The sequence below is a fragment of the Argopecten irradians genome, chromosome 5 (genome assembly GCF_041381155.1).
Source record: "Argopecten irradians isolate NY chromosome 5, Ai_NY, whole genome shotgun sequence".
NCBI lineage: Eukaryota > Metazoa > Mollusca > Bivalvia > Pectinida > Pectinidae > Argopecten > Argopecten irradians.
Genome location: NC_091138.1, coordinates 39,814,137 through 39,835,845, shown reverse-complemented (window position 1 = coordinate 39,835,845; position 21,709 = coordinate 39,814,137). Strand labels below are relative to the sequence as shown.

Below are 21,709 nucleotides of genomic sequence, written 5' to 3'. Positions count from 1 at the left end.
AACCAATCAGAGAAGTCAGTACAAAAAGGCTTCGTGTATGCAGGAAAAATGGCCGCATTACTGTGGATAATATCAGGTTGTATGACTTGACTATGAAATTAATAATATATACATATTCGCATTCCTTGAATACGACGTTTGGCGATGAAGAAAGTTACTTTTGCTTCTTTTGTATACTAATATTTTCTTCTAATCCTCAATACGAAAGCACAAAACCGATATATTGTTCATTATCGTGTTGCTTCAATTAGAGTTGCCTCCCTTCCGTCGAACAGGCGTATCTACAGTGGAACTTCTCTAAACCGGTCAGTTTAAGATTAAGATAAGATAAGATTTATTTCCAGTACAGGAACGTGTAAGTTTCTCTTCACCGGACTCAAGGTCCATCATTTACATAATTTAAGGATCACTTCCAGTGATATTTCCTTTGTAGTTGTATACTATGTCCTGATTTTGCCAGTTTTTATCTAATCTATTTTTAAAGGTGTTGATATTAGGCGCTGAGACGACGCTTTCTGGTAGACTGTTCCAAAGTTTGACAGTTCGAATTTTGAAGGCGTTGCTTCGCAGCTTGGCTTGTTTTGGCAGGTTTTGGCTTGTTGTGGGAAGAGCATTTTCGAGTTTCCTCTGTTACTGTGTCTTTCTGCTACATCCTTCCAGAGTTGTATGAAGGTACATGCTTCTTTGTCGTATATGCCGTTTATCATTTTATAAAGTTCTATCATATCTCCTCTGGCACGTCGATATGACAATGTTGGGAGCTTCAGTATTCTAAGCCTTTCTGGGTATGTTAGATTGCCCATTTCTGGAAGACTCTTCGTTGCTCTGCGTTGAACAGCTTCTAGTCTGTCGATGTCCTTAACCTTGAACGGGGCCCATACCGAGCTTGCGTAATCCAGTTGTGTTCTTACCAAACTTTTATATAATGGGATGAAAGATTTAGAGTTCATGAAATTGAAAGTTCTTCTAAGTAGGCCAAAAATCTGATTGGCCTTATTTACTTTTTTGCTTATATGGTTATCAAATGTTTGCTCGTTATCAATAGTTACTCCAATATCCTTTTCCTTGTCCGTTTTCATGAGGTTGTTTCCTAGTAATTTATATGTCCCTGTTGCTCCTTCCATGATACGCTGGTGTCGACCTATGTGCATGTGTTTACATTTTTCAGGATGCATTCTCAACAGCCAAGTATCGCTCCAGGTCCCCATTGTCACGAGATCCTTCTGTAGTGTACATTCATCTTCTCGCTTACTTATTATTTTAAATATCTTGGTGTCATCTGCAAACAGGTACATGTCAGAGTTGACTATTTCCGGTAGATCGTTGACAAATATAACAAACAGTAGTGGACCAAGAACTGACCCCTGTGGGATTCCAGATGATACTTCTGTCCATTCGGAATTGGTTTCCTTAATTGAGACGTGTTGTTTACGTCGCGTAGCTTGTTGGTTAGCCGTCTGTGTGGCACTGTGTCGAAAGCTTTTTGATAATCCATGTATACACAGTCTATCCCCAATCCCTTATCTATGGCTTCAGTCCACTTGTCTAATACCTCTAGGAGTTGTAGGGACTTTGATCGTCCTGATATGAAGCCATATTGCTTGGGTGAAAATAGACCATTTATACGCATGAATTTGTTTATATGTTCTCTCACTAGAGTCTCCATGACCTTGCATATGACTGAGGTTAAACTAACAGGCCTGTAGTTTCCCGCTGCACTTTTATCCCCCTTTTTATAAATAGCACATACTCGAGCTTGTTTCCATTGATCGGGGATAGTCCCTTCCTTCAGTGTTTGGTTGAAAATGATTTCAAGTGGAGTTGCTATAGAGGAGGCAGTCTTCTTTAAGAATTCCGGGTGCATGTTATCTAATCCTGGTGATTTGTTTGGCTTCAAGTTTTTTAGTGTGTATAACGTTAAAAAATAGCTCAGAATTATCTGAACTGGTCCGATCTATTCCGATCTGTATGGGTATTGTTATCTGAACTGGTCCGATCTATTCCAATCTGTATGGGTATTGCAGTAATTAACCACATGATACGGCTATGGAGGTTCCAATATTGATATGGATATCGCCCATGTTGGTCAAATGATGCTACTCGGTTTTCCGATATTACCCAAAAATTTGAAACATGGCGTTGACTGTGGCGGTTCTTTCAAAGCGTGTGATATTTAATGCAACATTTACCTCGGTGTCAATAGTAAATTAGTGTTTTCATGGATCTGAACATCATGTATACGTATCCATATTCACAAATTGTATGTTTTATGAGAGTTTGTGATGATGAAAATTACAAGAAACACAACTTTAAAATTTTGCACAATTTAAATAAAATGAAAAAAATTCTTACAGCATAAAACAACGTAAAATTGTTATAATTTAGGATACTTTTACAAAATACATGATAATTTTTATTGGTACTTTTATACATGTAATTTCATTTTTTTTTATTGTTCTGGTGAAAACAAGAATTCAGTGTGCAGTATAAAGTGTATCGTCGGTAGCGTAGTGTAGTGCAATCACCCGTGTAAAATTAAAGTAAAAAATAACCTAAATGTAGATGATTTAATTAGTTAAATTAGCTGAAATATGCCTGTGCAGTTTTGGAAGTCCGGAAATGGCAACCTGAAGTCTTATCTGTTTATTACTATCAACCTACGGCTTCTGGGTGTTAAGTGCTTGTCTTGTTTGGTGCGTAAATATGAAGAAGACACAATTAATGACAAGATGACTTCTTCAAGCTTAAACAGAAAGACATGCAAAGTTAAAGTCCTACAGGTGAAATATCAAAAAATGACACAGAAATAGTCTGCTAAACCTGCTTATATTATTAGGCTCTTTTTTATGTTTTTTTTTTGCCTTATATATAGTCTATATATATATATAGTCTATATATAAGGCGAAAAAAGTTAGAAAGCCTAATAATATAGGCAGGTTTAACGAACTAGATTCTTCTCAGTCCTCAAAATAGGAATAAGCCACCTTATCTAGATATGGGATTATTCTTCTAAAATCCCAACCCAGACTCAACGTACAATCTACTGACATACACTTGTTGGAATGATATAGAGAAATAAAAATTCCCATCAAGACAGGCTTTATGAAGATAAAATCTTGTATACTATATTTTTCTATCAGTGCGACTTTTATGTTTTATAATATGAGGCGCCGTTTTTATATGCTTTCACTTCTTTCACAAATAAATATACATATGATTCGATTCTTGCATATTTTTAAAAATCCGTAACATAAGAGAGTTCCATTCATCTATCCTCAAATCCCCTTAGAGTCACTCAAGATACATGTAGGACTTATCATCGGATTTTGATACATTTTGTACTTGCAAATGGAACAGAAGCGAGTAAAACATGAATGCATAATTATCATGGGTTGGGGGGGGGGGGTGGTTAGCCCCCTGAACCTCCCAACCAGGGCGCTGCCCTGGACCTGTTTAGGGCCTAGGCGGCCCCCAGACCCCTTGCCTGGGCTTGCATATATATGTCAAAGCCTCTAGCTACTCCCCTAAATATTGAGAAGAAAAAAAACCACAATAATTTTGCCCAATTAGTTTTGTCTCTACTACAGTACAACACATGTCTGATTCTTACTAGGGGGAGATAATCTAGTAAAGAACTCTGCTGAGAAAGTCTTATCAACAACTAAGGGTCTGGTGGCCAGTTTATCTCTCTCTCATCCATAAACAATTCTTGTTTTTCCTATTTCTAATAAGGTACTGAAGAGATCTTTTTCAAATACACTGAATCCGTGATACAAGATCTCTTTAAGGTGGGAGATAGAAAATGTTGCTTTGGTCATGTGACCACACAAAAAATTAGGGCACATTTCTTTCTGACATGGTGTATGGTGTGACACTAGACAAAGATTACAAATGTACGAGTAAGTTCTTTGTTGGTAATATTTGGCTGGTCACGAAACAAAGACTGCCTTAAAACAAGATTATGTTGTATATTCACTATTTCTTACTTGTTATAGATTATAAAGAAAAAAACTAAATTACGAAATGTTTTTGAGTGAGACATCAGCTATTGTTGATTTCTAACTTCTATGTGATGGTTCCATTTGATGCTGTAACTTACATGTGACTTTTACCTGTGTAGTGTCTAAACTGATTTCTCATGCATTTCCTTTTAAAATGTGTAATATTTCACCTGTGTACAACCATTGGATATGCTGTCATTATGTTTCAAATGTGCCCTAAATAAAGTCACGTGGTGATGAAAGTCACATGATTAAACCAAATTTACTTTGTACTCTGGAAAAGGCGAATTTCACATATAGGTTCCCATTGATGCCTAGTTATGCATATTTTAGGATGAATTAAAAAAACAAGATTGCTGGCAAGCAGACTTTTTGAATTTTGACAATTTAAGTTTGTTATTGCTATTTTTCAGAAAGTACAGAAAGAATTTCCTTTGTCAAATTTAATTTGTATGTGTCTCTTTGTGGATATAGTCATGCAAATTATATTTAAAAAGTAATCTAAATATAAGATGTATAAATCTAAATTATCATAGCTATAAAACCCCCTTGGGGACAAGAGGGACAGAACCAAAGAGTGGGAAATAGAAGTACACTGTAGTACTTTTAGATAGAAAAAATACTAGTCATAAAGAGGCCGCGGTGGAGGAGTGGTTAGAATGTCTCGCCATATTACCACAAGCCCTCCACCTCTAGGTCACGAGTTTGAATCCCAAGTGGGGAAGTTTCCATGTACTGACCACTGGTTGGTGGTTTTTCTCGGGGTGCTCTATCTTTCCTTCACCAACAAACCTTCCTTAAATAATCGGGCTGTTAATAGGAGGTTAAACTAATAAATCCAAAACCCAAACCCAGTCATAAAGTTCTTCAAAGATAGTACCTATTAGGCCATATGAAGCTTACAGGCCCTGTGGAACTCTTGTTTAATTAAACAATGATATGGAAGATTGCAAACAAAATGAATATTAATTATTGCAAATTATTCTTAATTCTTCTAGATTAAAGTGAATTATTTATTGAAAAAAATGCAATATTTTCCAGGATTTATTGCCAGAGAAAACTAAAAATAGCAGGATTAAAAGAGATTTATGTAAATAATGAATAATGAATCAATCTTTACATGATAAAAATGAATTTAGAATATAATTAATGTACAGATATATACTGATACATAATCTTTGTAGATTTCCAGTGAATAAATCACAAGTCTCTTGAATTATGGATTAAAATTATGCAAATATGTCTTGTCCAAATCTTTAATTAATCATCACAATTTCAAATAAATTAGTTTTATCTTTTAATCTAGAATTGAGAATATAATCAAATTGCTAATTAGTAGTTATAATGTGTAAAGATATCTAAATTCGATACTCAAGGACATTTACGCACCTTTTTGTAAAACTGATTTTATGGTAATTTTGCATGTTTCAAATAATTTAGTGATGCTTTTTATTTCTCTGTTACTGCTTCAATAAATCTACTGTATCTGTTAAATGTACTGTTTTTGTGCACTTAATATGAAAATCACTGCTCTCTCTCCATTTTTTTGGTACATATAAGTACCTGTAGGTTATTCTATTATTTCAAAACTCCTATTTCAATTCTAGATCAAAGATATCAGAGATCATTCACAGGCAGTCATTGTAGAACTATGGAATTTGGTCACAATACACAGTATACATGGTGTCACTACTGGTTGTATGATCTTTTAAGCTAGAAATGCCCCTGCCTCCATATGAAATTGAAATGGTACAGGATGGGACGGAGCGGACATTGATAACTTCTTTATATACTCTCACATCTCCAATTCTCCCTCCATTTCATCAAGGCCTAGGGGACATAAATTTTATTTTTTCTTTCAAAAGTCCAAAAAGCTGATATCTACAACCGTTGAACTTTAATTTGTGTAAGATAAGATAAGATAAGATAAGATAAGTTTATTTCTGGTTCAGGACTTATATGTAAAGTCCTCTATACCAGACTCAGACAAAATATAGAGTTTACAGTTAATACATTTTTATCCGGTAATAATAATAAATTAATGATGTATAAAGGCTTTGTAGTTGTATAAGAGTTCTTGTTCTTTCCAATGTTTGTCTAACGCATTTTTGAAGGAGTTTATATTTGGCGCCATCACTACATTCTCTGGTAGATCGTTCCATATCTTAGTAGCTCTTAGTGAAAAAAAGTTTCTCCTAATCTCATAGTTTGATCTTGTATGGAATAGCTTCCTCCTATGCCCCCTGCTGCTCTCGCGGTCCGTTGCATCTTTCCATAAAGATAAAATGTTACAACATTCGGAGTCATATATTCCATCTAAAATTTTGAAGAGTTCTATGTGTAATTTTGAATGTCAAAAATATATAATGCGTAAAAGACTCATGCATAATCATCATTATTTATAATATTTGTTTGACATTATTCTGCAGGAATCTTGCTGTACTCCTTGGCACATCCCATGGTTAGTGCAGATGTTGACAAGCAGGACAGGACAACATCTGAGGAGTATGTTGAATATCAAAAGACATTATCTGAATCCGAGACCCTCGGTGAAATCCCGAACACAGATAGTTTAGTAAATAGTGATAACCATGACACTGTGAAAGAAAGAAATTCTGACTCTACCAATCCAGAGAGCGGGAACAGTGACAATGTTGTTAAAGAATCAAATTATGAAAAAAGTGAGAGGACATTTTCACCACAAGATAATGAAAACTCTGCTATAAAAGAATCTACTCAAAGTAAAGATGACTCATTAGAAGACAATGAAGAAGATATTGTTCAGGACCAATCAAAGATCGTCCAGGATCAAAATGAAATTTCAAATGATAAAACTGGAGAGGAGATAAAGGAACTGGATGCTCATGCTGATACTTCAAATGAGAGTTATCACGAATACTTGTCTTTTGGAAACATTCTAAAGAGTATTGTTGACCCTGTGTTGGAGAGTAGCTCTGAAGTGTTAGCTGATATACCTACCTTAGATAGCAATGCCTCATCGCTGAATTTCACACAAGTTTTGGAGAATGCTACACTAGATAAATCCGTAGGGGAGGAGGATGAACTTACAAATAAAACCGATAAAAAGGTCAGATTTCAGTGCAGCGGGAGGAACTACACAGATGAAAATGTAACAGACTTTACAGTAAAGATCGTTAACAACACAGGGCTTTTAAATGCTCTAAACTTCGACAAGAATGAAAGTGTGTCGGACTGTGTCCTGGTGTTGTTTTTTGCTCCATGGTGTCCGTTCTGTGCTAAAATGGCACCGAATTACAATGCTTTGGCTAGGGCGTTCCCCCAGCTTGAGGTTCTGGCAGTCGATGCTGCCCAATTCAGCAAGTAAGCACATGTAAATTACCGTATTACAATCATCTGATCAGCAAGTGTCATATAATAGGATCAAATAATCATTAAATATTTTAAAACAGTAAAAACATTACTGCTTACCAGCTGGTATCAGGTATTCATAGGAACCTAACAGAGAAAATAAGTTACAAACCAATATATTGTTTTACATATTATATACATGTTGTACATAATGTATTTGACATTCATTAATACTATCCATATGTTTGTTTTTGTAATATAATATAATTATATATAATAATACCATCTTTTACACTGTATTTACTGATTGTGTGTTTGGTTTTTGATGCTTCATGCTTGTGAAACTTAATATCTGATAAGTGATATAATGCTTACTTTTCAGCCTGAATGCCAGATTTGGAACTGTCCTAGTACCAAACATCCTACTTTTCCACCAGTCCAGGGCATTGGTACGGTTTAACCAGACAGACAAAAGCTTTGACAACTTGGCATCTTTTGTCAGAAATATTACAGGTATGTAAATTATATTACGCTTTAATAAAGTGTAATATAATAAAGTGAATGGTACATGCTGTACAATTAACTCATCATGACAGGTGCTCGTCATTTTGTTGGAATTATTTGGTTCTGTACAAGTAGATGTGATTAATGGTTGCATTTGTGTGTTTTGATTTAAACCTTTATTGGAACAAGATATCTCCACCAATTTCAGAGTTATGTCCGTTTGTTACAAATGATTAAACAGCTTTGTCTCCTTAAAAACTTAATGCAGTTTGGTTTGCCATATATGAAAAAAATGAAAGATGCAGGCTCATGCAGCACATGCTACTGATGAATTTGAATATGGAGACAGTGACAAGAGAAGAAATGGAAATAAACCCAATATCCGTTTGCTTTTTAAGATGGATTCTGTTATTATTTTCTGTCTAAATTTTTGGTAATCATACAGATATATAACATAGAGTTATACTCTTGCTTTGTCGCCAGGATTGGAGCCGAACAGCTCGGTGAATGTGACTGAGAAGGACTATGAAGGGCCCTTATCTAGCATACCAACGGAGGAGACCGATTATCTGCTGTGGGTGGCGTGGCTTTTTGTCCTTATTTTCACCGGTATTGTCTTTGTCCAGTCTACCTATGGTCAGCAGTGTATCACTAAGGTACGCATACTCTGGCAGGAGCACCAACACATAGACTGACCACAACAAAGGTTAGAAGAGTCTCAGGACATGGTCGGGATAGCGCTGACCAGACCAACAAATTCAGTGTTCATCAAACGGAGTACATACTGTGGCCTGGCTATATCAGCAATGAGATTAGCCATAGGGGACAGTAGCAGGAACATCAACACGAGGAATGACTGTACCAAACATTACAATACATTGTGGAACGTCACCAATACATAGACTGATCGTACCAATGTCCAGATCAGCAGGGTCACATGGCATATTGGCTGGAACACCATCCTGCTGACAATACCAACAATTAGAGTGATCACAAAACATGCTTGGGCTCCAACTGACCATATCAGTTGTTAGAATAGTCACAGGAGGACAAAACAGAACTGGCTATCAACTGGCCAGTCCTCCTAGCCCTTATGACCAAACCAATTTGTAAGGACATTTGCTTATGACCTACCATATAAGTATTAGATGGATCGCAAAACATGAACCAGGTATTTACCAGAAACTGCAGTACATATATATGCTGTTCTGGTTGTTCAGGGTATCCTTAGTTGTTACCGGGAGTGTATGGTATAACTGCTTCTAGTTCATTCCTACCATAACAAACTACAACACATTTTCTAGCATTTACTCTGATACTTTTATAGTTGAATGACAATGAAAGATTATATATTATCCATGGTTTGTAATTCAAGCTCAATGGAGAGGTTATGAGTTCATGTCTGCCTCAAGGGATGGACTACATACTGTAGATCAAGCAAATGTTTAAAATTCTTTTGATTGAAAGAAAGCTCTAAAGCATCCACAATTACCAGGTGAAAGGTAACCAATGTTGTGTTATGGTACAAAGGACTGCTTGTATGTGACATGTCTGTTATTCAAAGCTACAGGGCTGTGATAGTCATTTGTCATTCCTATTCTATACTCTTTTGTACATATAGGTGTACATATGTAGCCTTAAGCAAATGATTTTCCTTGTGTAACATTAATTTTGATAAGGTTAGTCTGATGATCACATGTATGTGGTGTTTATGTAAGGTAACATGGAATGCAGATTCCTAACAAGTCTGCAAATTAACTAATGTGGAGCATTGTGCCCATTATTTTTAGCCAACCATCACCAGATGGAGGGCTATTCAAATCGCTTTTCGTCCGAGCTCCGTCATCCGTCCGTCCGTCCGTCTGTTAACAATTCTTGTTACGGCTATTTCTCATATAGTACTGAAGGGATCTTTCTCAAATTTCATATGTAGGTTCCCCTAGGGCCCTTGTTGTGCATATTGCATTTTGGGACCAATCAGTCAACAAAATGGCCGCCAGGTAGCCATCTTGGATTTTGATAGTTAAAGATTGTTACCGCTATTTCTCAGAAAGTGCAGAAAGGATTCTTCTCAAATTTCATATGTAGGCTCCCCTAGGGCCCCAATTGTGCAAATTGCATTTTGGGACCAATTAGTCTTCAAGATGGCCGACAGGTCGCCATCTTGAATTTTGACAACTGAAGTTTGTTACCGCTATTTCTCAAAAAGTACTGAAGGGAGCTGTGTCAAATTGCATGTGCAGGTTCCCCAAGGGGTCTAGTTGTGCATATCGCATTTTTGGACTGATCAGTGAACAAGATGGCCGACAGACCGCCATCTTGGATTTTGATAGTTGAAGCTTTTTACCACTATTTCTCAGAAAGTACTGAAGGGATCTGTCTCAAATTTCATGTGCAGGTTCCCCTAGGTCCCTGTTTATGCATATTTCATTTTGGTACCGATCGGTGAACAAGATGGCCGATAGGATGCCATCTTGAATTTTGACAATTGAAGTTTGTTACTGCTATTTCTCAGAAAGTGCTGAAGGAATCTGTGTCAAATTGCATGTGCAGGTTCCCCTAGGGGTCTAGTTGTGTAAATCACATTTTCGGACTGATCCGTGAACTAGATGACGGACAGGCTGACATCTTGGATTTTGATAGTTGAAGCTTGTTAAAACTATTTCTCAAAAAGTATTAATGGGATATGTCTCAAATTGCATGTTCAGGTTCCCCTAGGGGTCTAGTTGTGCATATTGAATTTTGGGACAGATCGATGAACAAGATGGTCGACAGGCTGCCATCTTGGATTTTGATAGTTAAAGCTTGTTACAACTATTTCTCAGAAAGTACTGAAGTGATCTGTCTCAAATTTTATTTGTAAGTTCCACTAGGACCTTAATTGTGGCAATTGTGTTTTCGGACTGATTGGTAAAAAAAAAGATGGCAGACAGGTAGCCATCTTAGATTTTGATAATTGAAGTTTGTTACTGTGAAATATCTCAGAAAGTACTCAAAGGATCTTTCTCAAATTTCATATGTAGTAATATGTAGTAAAAGTTTGAAAAGCAGAGAAAAGATCCCTCTTTCTTTTGTCAGACATAGATGATTCTTTGGTGGGCGCCAAGATCCCTCTGGGATCTCTTGTTTCTGAGTGCCATGTTTGAAATCAAGTTATCAGGTAGGGCCAATGTCACATGCTGGTGTTAGCATTTAGGGGCATTAATTTTAGACTGTTTATTTCATGTTATATAAAACTGAATCAGGTAAATATAAAAGACAAGTTTACCAATATTTTAGAATTATGTTACATGGTGATGCGTTCATCATAGTGCATGTTGACCTAAATGCCAAGAAATTATTGTTATAAAAGTCAGAGGTAAAATCTATAAATGTGTTCAATATTTATCTGTCATATCTAGTCCTTGAACCATCACTATTAAATGCATTTATGTGTGTTGATCGAGATTCCAAAGATTTTGTATTGGTCATATCATTAAATGATATAAAACACAATGTCGAGCTGTTAATATGTTCAACATCTGGGCCCGGTTGTTCAAAGCATTGTTAGCTTTCATATGATTAGTGAAATTTTCATTTCTCATTTACTGCAAAATTTATGATTATGTATCTCCACTAAACTCATCAAGTAAGAAGAGAAAAGAGCTTTTAAGATTCTTGTAAAACTTTGTAAAATTTGTATTACCAGAAAATAGTTTATCTTGATTTAAATTGTCGTTAAACTGTGATTAGCTTAATCATCTTTTGAACAACTGGGCCCTGATGTTTACTAAGGGGAGACAAACCACAGGCTAAGGGTAAGCTGTAGTGTAATATATGATGGTGAGAATTGGATCATGTTCTGTCTTGAACAATGTACATAAGTATGTGAACTGAAAAAGTCTGTAAGACATACTAGTACTCTCTGCAACTACATGTACCCGGGTATCTAAGTGGGATAAGACGGGTCAGGACAGGACATGAGTAACACTATGCACACCCTGGTTGATGCTGAGGATTTAGCAATACATATTATATGTTTAGGTTTTAGTTCTACCCCAACTTTATTAGAGGTTTAGCATGAGGAAGCACTTGTAAAACATTACAGTAACATTCAATGGTAAATAAACTGACCACTTCCATTTGTGTTACAGGAGTAGCTTCCATCATGAAATGGGGGAGGCATTTAGTGTTACCCATGGCCATTTCACATACTGTCCTATATGTCTTCTACGTTCCATGTGTCCTGTCCCTATGTGGAGACAGGGACAGATGTATGACATGTATTGTTGTTAAAATTGATACTGTGTGTTATTTTTCTGTTTCTTTGTTCGGTCTTTATTAATCAGTTTTTTAATTGACAAACAAATGTTGATGATATTACCAATACCTGTAGTTATACTGTGTTCTGTTGATTATGTTGTGATTTGTTTTGATTAGTATACTTCATTGTGAAAGGAGCTTTCTGTATGAGGAGTGAAATGAAAAAATTTGTGCTTCAGACTTCTAAAGTCTGCAAATTTATGTTGATAATAAATGCAATGATCTAAAGATGATTTAGTTTAGTTTTTTGTAGCTATAAATTGAACTTCATAAAACACCATTCATTGAGTGGACCAACTTGTCCTCTCTAAATGGCCGATTGTCCTTACCGATAGGAGAAAAAAAAATTCTGGTACCAACTATAGCAGTATGGTTATATTGCGATAAACATTATCATTATATAGGGCAATTAAAACAAGAGGCTCACTGGCATAAACGGTCATCTGACAATGTTAGCAACAGCAATAGGAAATTTATTAGAAACAGTGTCATGCTGGCCATCTCGGATTAGGAAGAACTCCAAAAATAATTGTACTTGGTCAGGACCATATCTAGATCATTTCAGGCAAATTTCAGCCAAATCCCACTGGTAGAACTTGAAGAAGCTCAAAATCTGTTGTGTGTTCAAGACGGCAGTTGTGATGGCCATCTTGGATTTTGAATCAACTGGAAAAATAGCCCATGGTCGGGACCATGTCAGGATCATTTCAGGCAAATTTAAGCCAAATCCCACAGATAGAACTTCGAGAAGAAGTTCAAATCTGTTTGCAAGTTGGCGGTTGTGGTGGCCATCTTGGACTTTGGATTGACCCGAAAAATAAAACAACACTTGGTAGGGTCCATGTCAGGATCATTTCAGACAAGATTCAGCCAAATTTCACAGATGGCGGGCATCATGACCTAACAAGAGATCCCGGAAGGATCTTGATGCCCACTTGCCCGAGATACTCTGGCCCCAACACCAGACTTAGACATTATGACAGATAGATGTCTGGTTTAGGGCCAGAGCGCAGTAGTACTCGAAAACCTGGAATAAGCCGACACCGTTTGGTATCGGGCCAGGTCTGTCAAAATGTCTTAAGTCTGGTGTCAGGGCCAGAGTATCTCGGGCTAGATGCCCACCGAAGAATGATCTATGTCTGACAATGGACAGAGGGATCTATCACTGCTTTTTAAACTTTGACTATATTCTTCATATAAAATTTTAGACAGACAAAAAAACAACCTCATCATTCAATGCCACTTATTGTTGCTCCATATTCATAGGGCTATTGATTATCTCCCTTTTAGTCTTTGGACTACTCCGGAAGGGTTAAAGGGTGCTGCCAGCTCTATCAAAACAATATGTACATGTATAGCAAATTAAGATAAAACAAACAAATCTTATTTTAAACAATTACTTATGTGTATCTTTTATTGAGATTTTCTGTTTAATTTTTCATATTAAAGTGAAGATAAAACAAAATGTGTACATTTTGACAATAATTTGTTTTGGTCACAATAATCATTCAGAACAACATCAATATTTAGACTTTGACTATCAGAAAGTATATCTGGCATCATATCATAGCAGATAATAGATTAGAGACTTCTATTAACTTATAATATCTTGGCCCCTTTAACAACTTGAAAAAATTTAAATTGCACTTTGTCAAGCACTTTGCTGTATTTGTAATAATGGCACATACATGTATATGAATACTTGCAGCACGGAACTTGTTACATAAAAGGACCAAAAGTAAAATGATTTCAAGTTCATTTATCTATAGACTCAAGCGTAAGCTATGTTTCTATGCCATCACCGGAGATCCATGGTTGATTGCACAGCTATGCTATACTGAAATCAGAAGGAATCTGTCAAAATGAGATTTTTTAGCCGAGCTGACCCATGGATAGTGTAGCAAAGCATGGTACAATCAATAGTGGGATTCCAATTATAGTTTCAATACATAGAATTTGTTAGGATTGGCCTGTCTTTTTCTGAAGCCAATTATACTACTACAAACTTTCGTGTGTGATTCCTTTTGATTTATTTTATGCTATGAACTAAATTCTGATGCATACTGATGATCAAATGAAATATATCGGTCACAACAGATTCTCCGTCAACATGAGACAAGTGTGAACAAAAATATAAATTTTGGTAAATGTAACATTCAGGTAAATAATTACCACATATTCATCTCTGAAATATAAATATAAAAATATCAATTGTTATTATAATGATCTTTCAGGTTTATAAAATATATGGAATTCATATGATCATAGATTATGTGTTGCTGTAAACGTGTTGAAGAACAGTGAAAATACAAATTCCTGTCATGAGCATGACAAGGAAATAACAGGAACCTACATTGTAGTTCCCTACAATGATAAAACCAACAGCTATACCAATGCGGCAAAAATTAAATACATATACTAGATGTTAGTTGAGAGACAGAAACTATGATTAAGATACGTCCAATACATGGGATCAGTCTTAGGAGGAAGTGTCTAATCTTTTTGTCATCTACCCCTGAAAATTCATAATGAAATGATCCATCCTTTAATTAGAAGAGCTTAAATGTTTCTTCAGCAATGAATGAGTTAATGAAATACATGTATTTGGATTTCCAAGAAAGCCTGTGGATAGGTGAGAAACAAATACTTTAATATCTCTCATTCTTGTCATTTCAACAGTTTCATTTTCATTTTTGACATTTTTGGCTGTTTTTGTTTATTCCTGCAGAACAAAGTCAGCTGTTCACATTATTTCAGATCTGATGATTTTTGTATGTCTAAGTTTAGATCAAAAGCCAATATGAAACTTTAAAAATCTGTATTACTATATGTTCATCAAGACTGATCAAAGGCATACTGTAATCAAAGACCTAGTTTAAAAAAATGAACAGCTCCTTAATATCTTAATTTTATGGAAATCTTTAGGACTTCATCATGATTGGTGCTAGTTTTACTACCTACATAATGTAACTTAAAATCTACATTTTACAGTAAAACTTTATGGTAAAATACCCTAAATCTAAGCATTAGTGAAAACAACACAACTGCATACCAGGTAGTTTGCAAAAAACATTATACACACCTAAATGAAGAGCTCATAACTTCTGTACAATTTACAACAAGTGTAATAAAACTTTTATAGATTTACAAAACAAAAAGGCTCTGGCTATATATATACATGTATATATATTACACTATATATGCAAATTCCATGACACATATGTACCCCTGAGTATTTATTGATATTTAAATCAGTGGGTTAAAAGGTAAAATTTACATCAATAAACATTAACAAACCCTGTAATATTTTAATTAAAATTAGGGACTGTGGTAATTTCAAATGCAAGATTATTCAAATAAAGTGAACTTGCATATTTAGTATAGATTTTGGTTGCAATCAAAAATTACAGTTGTGTTTCAAATTGACCAGGCTCCCATTTTTTTAGTGCGAGTGAACAAGGTTCAAATATGTAATATCAGAAATAAAAATACTTTACCAACTATATCAGTGAAACTAAAATGAGATCAGCTAATGAAATCAAGTTCATAACAATAAAACATATCACTTCTTCACAAACAATTGCATAAAGGTATAGTGTATACGACAGATAATCTATATAACAAAAGTAATATGGCTAATCTCACTGTGTTTCTTCAATGACAAGTCTGGTGGTGTTGGCGGATTATGAATTATCATCAATGGCAAGAAAAACTGATATACACACGCTTTATGTGTTAGTTTGATTTAACGTCCTATTAATAGCTAGACTATGTTAGGACGTGCCAGGTTTAGGAGGTGAAACCGGAGTATCTGGTGAACAAGAGGCCCAGAGGGCCTGTTTCGCTCACCTGGTTTGTAATGCCAAGTAATGTTCTGAATAAAGGTTCATTGTTTCTTTTCTGAAGGAATTTGAATATTTACCTCTAATTCCCCTATTGGACCCCGCCCCTTCTGCCCAAAGGGGGTCAGAGCCAAAATTTATGCAAGTTCTGTTCCCCTTCCCCAAAGCATGTTTGTGGCTAAATTTGGTCAAAATCCATGCAAAACTTTAGGACAAGTAGCGATTAATAGGATTTACCTCAATTTCCCTTATTGGGCCCCACCCTCCTGCCCCCAGCAGGTCAGAGCCAAAATTTATACAAGTTCTGTTCCCCTTCCCCAAAAATGTTTGTGACCAAATTTGGGGGGTCAGAGCCAAAATTTATACAAGTTATGTTCCTCTTCCACCAAGGATGTTTGTTTAAAATCCATGCAGAACTCTATGACTAGTAACGTTTAGAGGAAATAAGAAAAAGGAACATAAGCTCATGGCCCTTCGAGACAGGTGAGCTAAAAACCATCAACTTGTGATCAGTACCTGGCAACTGCCCCACATTGAGATGTGGTTTCATATCGAGGCATATCAACCATAAGGCCCCATTTATTGTGTTAGATACATATGCTACTTTGGACAAAGCTATACTGCCATTTGAAATTGAAGTCACATCTGATAGATACATACTGTAAACCAACATTTTGCGACAACTTCATTTCAAGTTTTTTTTTAAATCTAAAGACTTTATACTTAATATACTTTATATTTTATTACATGACTTAAATGGTTCTGCTATACCTGCATTTGAAACATTTTCGCTGGGATTGATTTTTGAGATTTACAATCTCCAATCAAATACACAAACTTTCATAACATGTGAAAATATTTTTTAAAAAGTTGGATTACATTATATAAGAGGTAAAGCACTGAAGGTAGTCAGAACTGATTGCATATTTTACCATTGTCAACAAACAAATACATAAACAAACATTTACATATATGTACATTGTACTCATTCATTACAAAATATCACTTGAAAAAACAAGATATCAAAGTAAAACGATACCATCCTTTGTTTTTGTAGATAAGGCCCCTGGATACATTACATGTACTTACAATAGTTATATTTATAAAGAAGATTAAAAGTTTGAAAACAACAAGACCTGTTACCATCATCTGCAATCAATAAACAATAATTTCTAAATTTCATCACACACTTGATATAAGCTATTATGAGTCTTGATATGTAAAACACATACAAAATATTGGTATTACTGTAACCTTAAAGGTCATTTATTTTATTGACCTAGATAGAGCATTATTAATGCATACTTTAAGTCCCATATCAGATGTTAGGTCTCTTGGCTAAAAGTAAAACAAAGAAAAAATCTACAGATGTCAATTGTCTATTGTTATTGGCCCTTTAGATTTTACAAGATAACTATCTTCACTTCACATATACTTAGTCCATAGGTATTTAGCACGCTGATAAGTCAAAGACCCACTATAGACTAATAAATAGAGATATATTAGTCTATAGTGGGTCTTTGACTTACCAGCGTGCTAAATACCTATGCTTAGTCCAAAACCCTTGAACTATAATACAATGTATTCTTTTCAACTATGGATACAGTCTATATTGCTTTATCTCTTCATTACTTGTTCCCATCATGATTTAACTATTGTGGTACACGTACTGTGCAACATATTGTTTCAAATATTTCCATAGTTATGTATACTACTAAGGCCAAAAACATTATTATGCCTGTTTAGATTTACCCGACCAACCCCAATTTTTTTACCCCCTACCCTGAATTTTTCCCCACCAACCCCAATTTTTTTACCCCCTACCCTGAATTTTTCCCCACTAAACCACGAAATTTCTTTTGTTAAATGTTGGGATTCCGATCTCAGACTCCGGTTCCGGCCATTATTTTAGAGTGAAAGACACTTAAAAAAAATCCTCCCAACCTATCGACCCTTTTTGTTTTTTTGCTAATGTAACCCTAAACAGACATGGGTTTTTTTGCCTAATACAAGAAAATTTGAAGCACATGTATATATGCGTATTTTTAAACATCATTGTTTCTTTTGCAAATAAGACAATTTCTGTCTATGAAATAATTCAAAACCTCAAAACCATGAAAGATAGTATATACATATCAGTATATATACAAATAAATCATGTTACACAGTTCTTATATGCAAAAGATTTAAAGGAATTCATCTGGGGTCATGATTTTCAATAAAATGATAAACTTTAAAATCACTATGGAAACATCTAATACACATATCGTAGAGCTCTCTAGAGCTCAAGATGTCTGAGTATATAAAAGGTGTAAACTTCAACATGTGCGAAAAATATCTCAACTGTGCTTTATATAATGTGCCTAAGACTTGTGTAGTTTTGGCCTCTTCTCCTTTATGTATGCTATGTAATAAAAGTTTGAAAAAAGAATTGTCATAGACATTCCGTAAAATATACCATAGATACAAAAACCATGGTACAGATAGCCTATAGTCGCATGAATAAAGCCTATGAAAAACTGTAAAAGTTGTAACTGTGTGATATGTTTCTTCCAAGGGAAAGACTTGTCAGGGAAAGAGGCACTGAGGCCATAGTACAGATATAGGACAACGTGTACAAAGCAGTTGATAGCCAGGTAGAAGGCTATACAAGGCCATGGGTACAAGTTGTATGTAGCGTCACTCAGCAGCAACATGGAGCAGTGATGGTATACGTGCAGGAAGCTGATCTGTCGTCGACGGTGACGCAACATCATGAAGACAGTGTCTAACAGCTCCACAACTTTAGTTATCCAGTATATCCTGAAGAATGGTAGCATGAACTCGGAAGGTCCTTTCTGGAATGTTGAATCACTGTGCGAGAGGCCATACAGTAACCCAAACATGGAATACAGACTAGCAGCACAACAGGCAAAGTTGTGGACGATCAGGACCTGAAAAATAAAAATAAAAAGATGTGCAAGTGTGAAGATAACTTTTTGAATTAACAGTAGGAAAATCATCAGTGTCAGACATTATATTTTACAATTGCAACAGGTTTGTTTCATTTTGTTGTGTAATAATGTTGTGGCACCTTGTGTGATATATACTATCTTAATAAGAAACTCATTCAACCATCCAATATAAGGGACATAACTCTATAATATCTTCATATTACCAATCTTACATATACCATGAACCTGAATAAATAGGATTATACTTACAAAATATTGATATTGATTTCAGATATGTGTACAGTATATCAAAGTGATTTTGAAATAACTAATGAAAATATATCAATTAAAAATCTTTTAAAATATACCAATATGTCATATACTGCAGATCGATCTAGCTTGTGTTACCACCATCCGGACTGTATGAACACAAATGGCTTTGAAACTAAGGTAATCCAGGATGAAAACGATAAACAGTCACTGTATTCAGAGTAACAACTTAAAATGTAAGTGCTTAAAATGTAAGTGATTAAGCAGCTGTATAGTGACTAATATATTGTTGTATACTTACCGGCCTCATTTGGAGAGGGGAGGTAACTCTTTGGTAAATTGGTGACAGCATAATCATGATAAGGTAGGCACAGAACAGCGGAAATGACCATAGTGAGGCAGTCACCACCAGAAATTTATTTATACTTTCAAATGTGTACGCCATTTTTAGATAGATGAATCTGAAATTTAAATAGTTATAATAGGGATTAAAATAGTAAATTAAAGGCCCACTACCTTTCCGGAGCAAAACATAAAGGTTTCTTAAAAAACATTAATAACATCAGAAAATATATACCGATGGCCTAAGATGAGGTTACAACACCAAACATATGCAAGATTTCCTGCGTAATATATGATAACAGTGGAGAGTCATTTCGCCGTTTTGCCGTCTGGCGCAGAGATAGTCAACTACCGCGCGGTATTTAGGACGACAGCGGGAAACATAAAACGACCCGCGTTATGAAAATTAACATTTTATTTATTTTAATAAAATTGTTCAGAAGGTGATGATACGTGTAGTATTATCGGTAAGTTAATAACTTTTGTGACTCTACAAAATTATCGATCTCGTTTTTCATTCCCATTTTAAAAATTAAAAGCCGTTTCAGAAAGGTAGTGGCCCTTTAAACTTAATCTATTATATAACAATACCAATTCTTCAAACATTTTTTTTTTTTAATTAGAAGTTTACAGGAAAGCTCCCCAAAAAGAGACTGAAAATTCGAAAATAGGAAAATAGATAACATGATACAAACTTTGTTATACCAACACATGTACTGTATTTGACCTAATAAGCAACAGTAGTGCATAAAAATTGAATTAGACATAATGACATGAACTGTATTGGGCCCAATACAAATTGAAAATTATGAGGGTGCTTAATAGAACCAAATTTGGATTAGACTTTCATATAAAGTATTGTGCCAAATAAACCATAAATCAATTTACAAAAAGAAATTACATATCAAAAGAAACATATTTGAGGAAATTGAGACTTCAAAAAGGGAAAGGGGGCACTAGCGATTAGGGTGTTGATTTGGTCAAATACAATAAATATCCTACAATTACGATTACACACCTCAATCTCTCCTAAGACCTATTTATGTGATAACTATCATGTTACAACATAGCAGTTTAGCATCATAGTTTCAATCTTGAAGAGTCATAATGTTCATGCCTTAAAGGAGCTGACATTATTAAAATGGTTCAATACATGCCAGATTGGTGTATTAATTCAGTTTCTACATATAAGTGACCTTGACCTCTTTAAGGTCACAACAGACAATCTTGATTATAAATTTATAATCTGCTCGACTTTGATGCCATGCCCCCGATACTCCAGGGTTTACTATCACTGCATGACGTTATATACACCCATGGACTATTTCACAGTAAAACCACAGGAGTTTGACGTTCTGTCAATAATATGTAGTAAAAATATATAAAAAATACCCCTATATACCGTACTATATAAAATATAGGGGTACTTTATTTTTTATATATTTTTACTATGTATTATTGTATTATTGACAGAACATCAAACTCCTGTGGTAAAACTGAAGGCAACAGAAATCCTTTGATGTACATCAAAAGAATTGAATAACAGTATATTATGGTTGACTAATCCCTGGAGTATCATGGATATATGGATATATGCTATTCAATTACTTAATTAATTAAGAGGGTCCTGTTTGGTTGTTATTATGATCCATCTCTGAACTCCAATCAGAAAATTTAGAAGCAAATTATCATGTTGCTAATTGAGTCACAGGCGTCTGCATCTGGTTTTGGAAAAATATAATAACCTACCTATACTATATGAACAGATGCAGACGCCTGTGATTGAGTGCAGCATTTTTTGTTTGTGTTTTTACCACAACCGACGGTTAAGCCTATGCCATGGCTAATGCAAGGCTGTTGCGCAATCAATAAGCCTATCACTTAAAAATCGCGGCTTGTTGTTTTAACTCTTTACTATTCAAATTTACCTGTCGTCGACACGCCTTTCAGGAAGTGTTGTCTGCTTTAATGAGCGGGCACCTGTTACAGGGATCTGTCATTGTATTAAAATCTTGTTTGTATTATTTATCATCAATATTGTATAGTGCTATTATTCGTTCCATTGATAATATATACAATGAAATGCATAAAAACATACTATTGTGATAGAAATATGCCAGACGTTAAAGTTGTTTTATTTACACTGAATGATCAATACCAAAGGAAATAATTATGCCTCTCTTCG

The 21,709-nt window shown here is 35.1% G+C and overlaps 2 protein-coding genes across 2 annotated transcripts; one reads left to right on the top strand and one right to left on the bottom strand.

Moving 5' to 3' along the window:
* Positions 1-27: 27 nt before the first annotated feature.
* On the top strand, positions 28-12,367 carry LOC138323832 (thioredoxin domain-containing protein 15-like). The gene is made up of 4 exons (XM_069268690.1): positions 28-76; positions 6,431-7,343; positions 7,714-7,844; positions 8,319-12,367. Exons 1-4 carry the CDS (start codon positions 49-51, stop codon positions 8,528-8,530), a joined length of 1,284 nt encoding a protein of 427 aa, XP_069124791.1. The 5' UTR covers positions 28-48; the 3' UTR covers positions 8,531-12,367.
* Positions 12,368-17,774: 5,407 nt separating this feature from the next.
* On the bottom strand, positions 17,775-21,650 carry LOC138323831 (very long chain fatty acid elongase 5-like). Its single transcript, XM_069268689.1, has 3 exons — positions 21,453-21,650; positions 19,484-19,643; positions 17,775-18,912 (listed from the first exon to the last, which is right to left on the bottom strand). The coding sequence occupies exons 2-3, from the start codon at positions 19,625-19,627 to the stop codon at positions 18,343-18,345; spliced, it is 714 nt and encodes a 237-aa protein (XP_069124790.1). The 5' UTR covers positions 19,628-19,643; positions 21,453-21,650; the 3' UTR covers positions 17,775-18,342.
* Between the last annotated feature and the right edge of the window lie 59 nt (positions 21,651-21,709).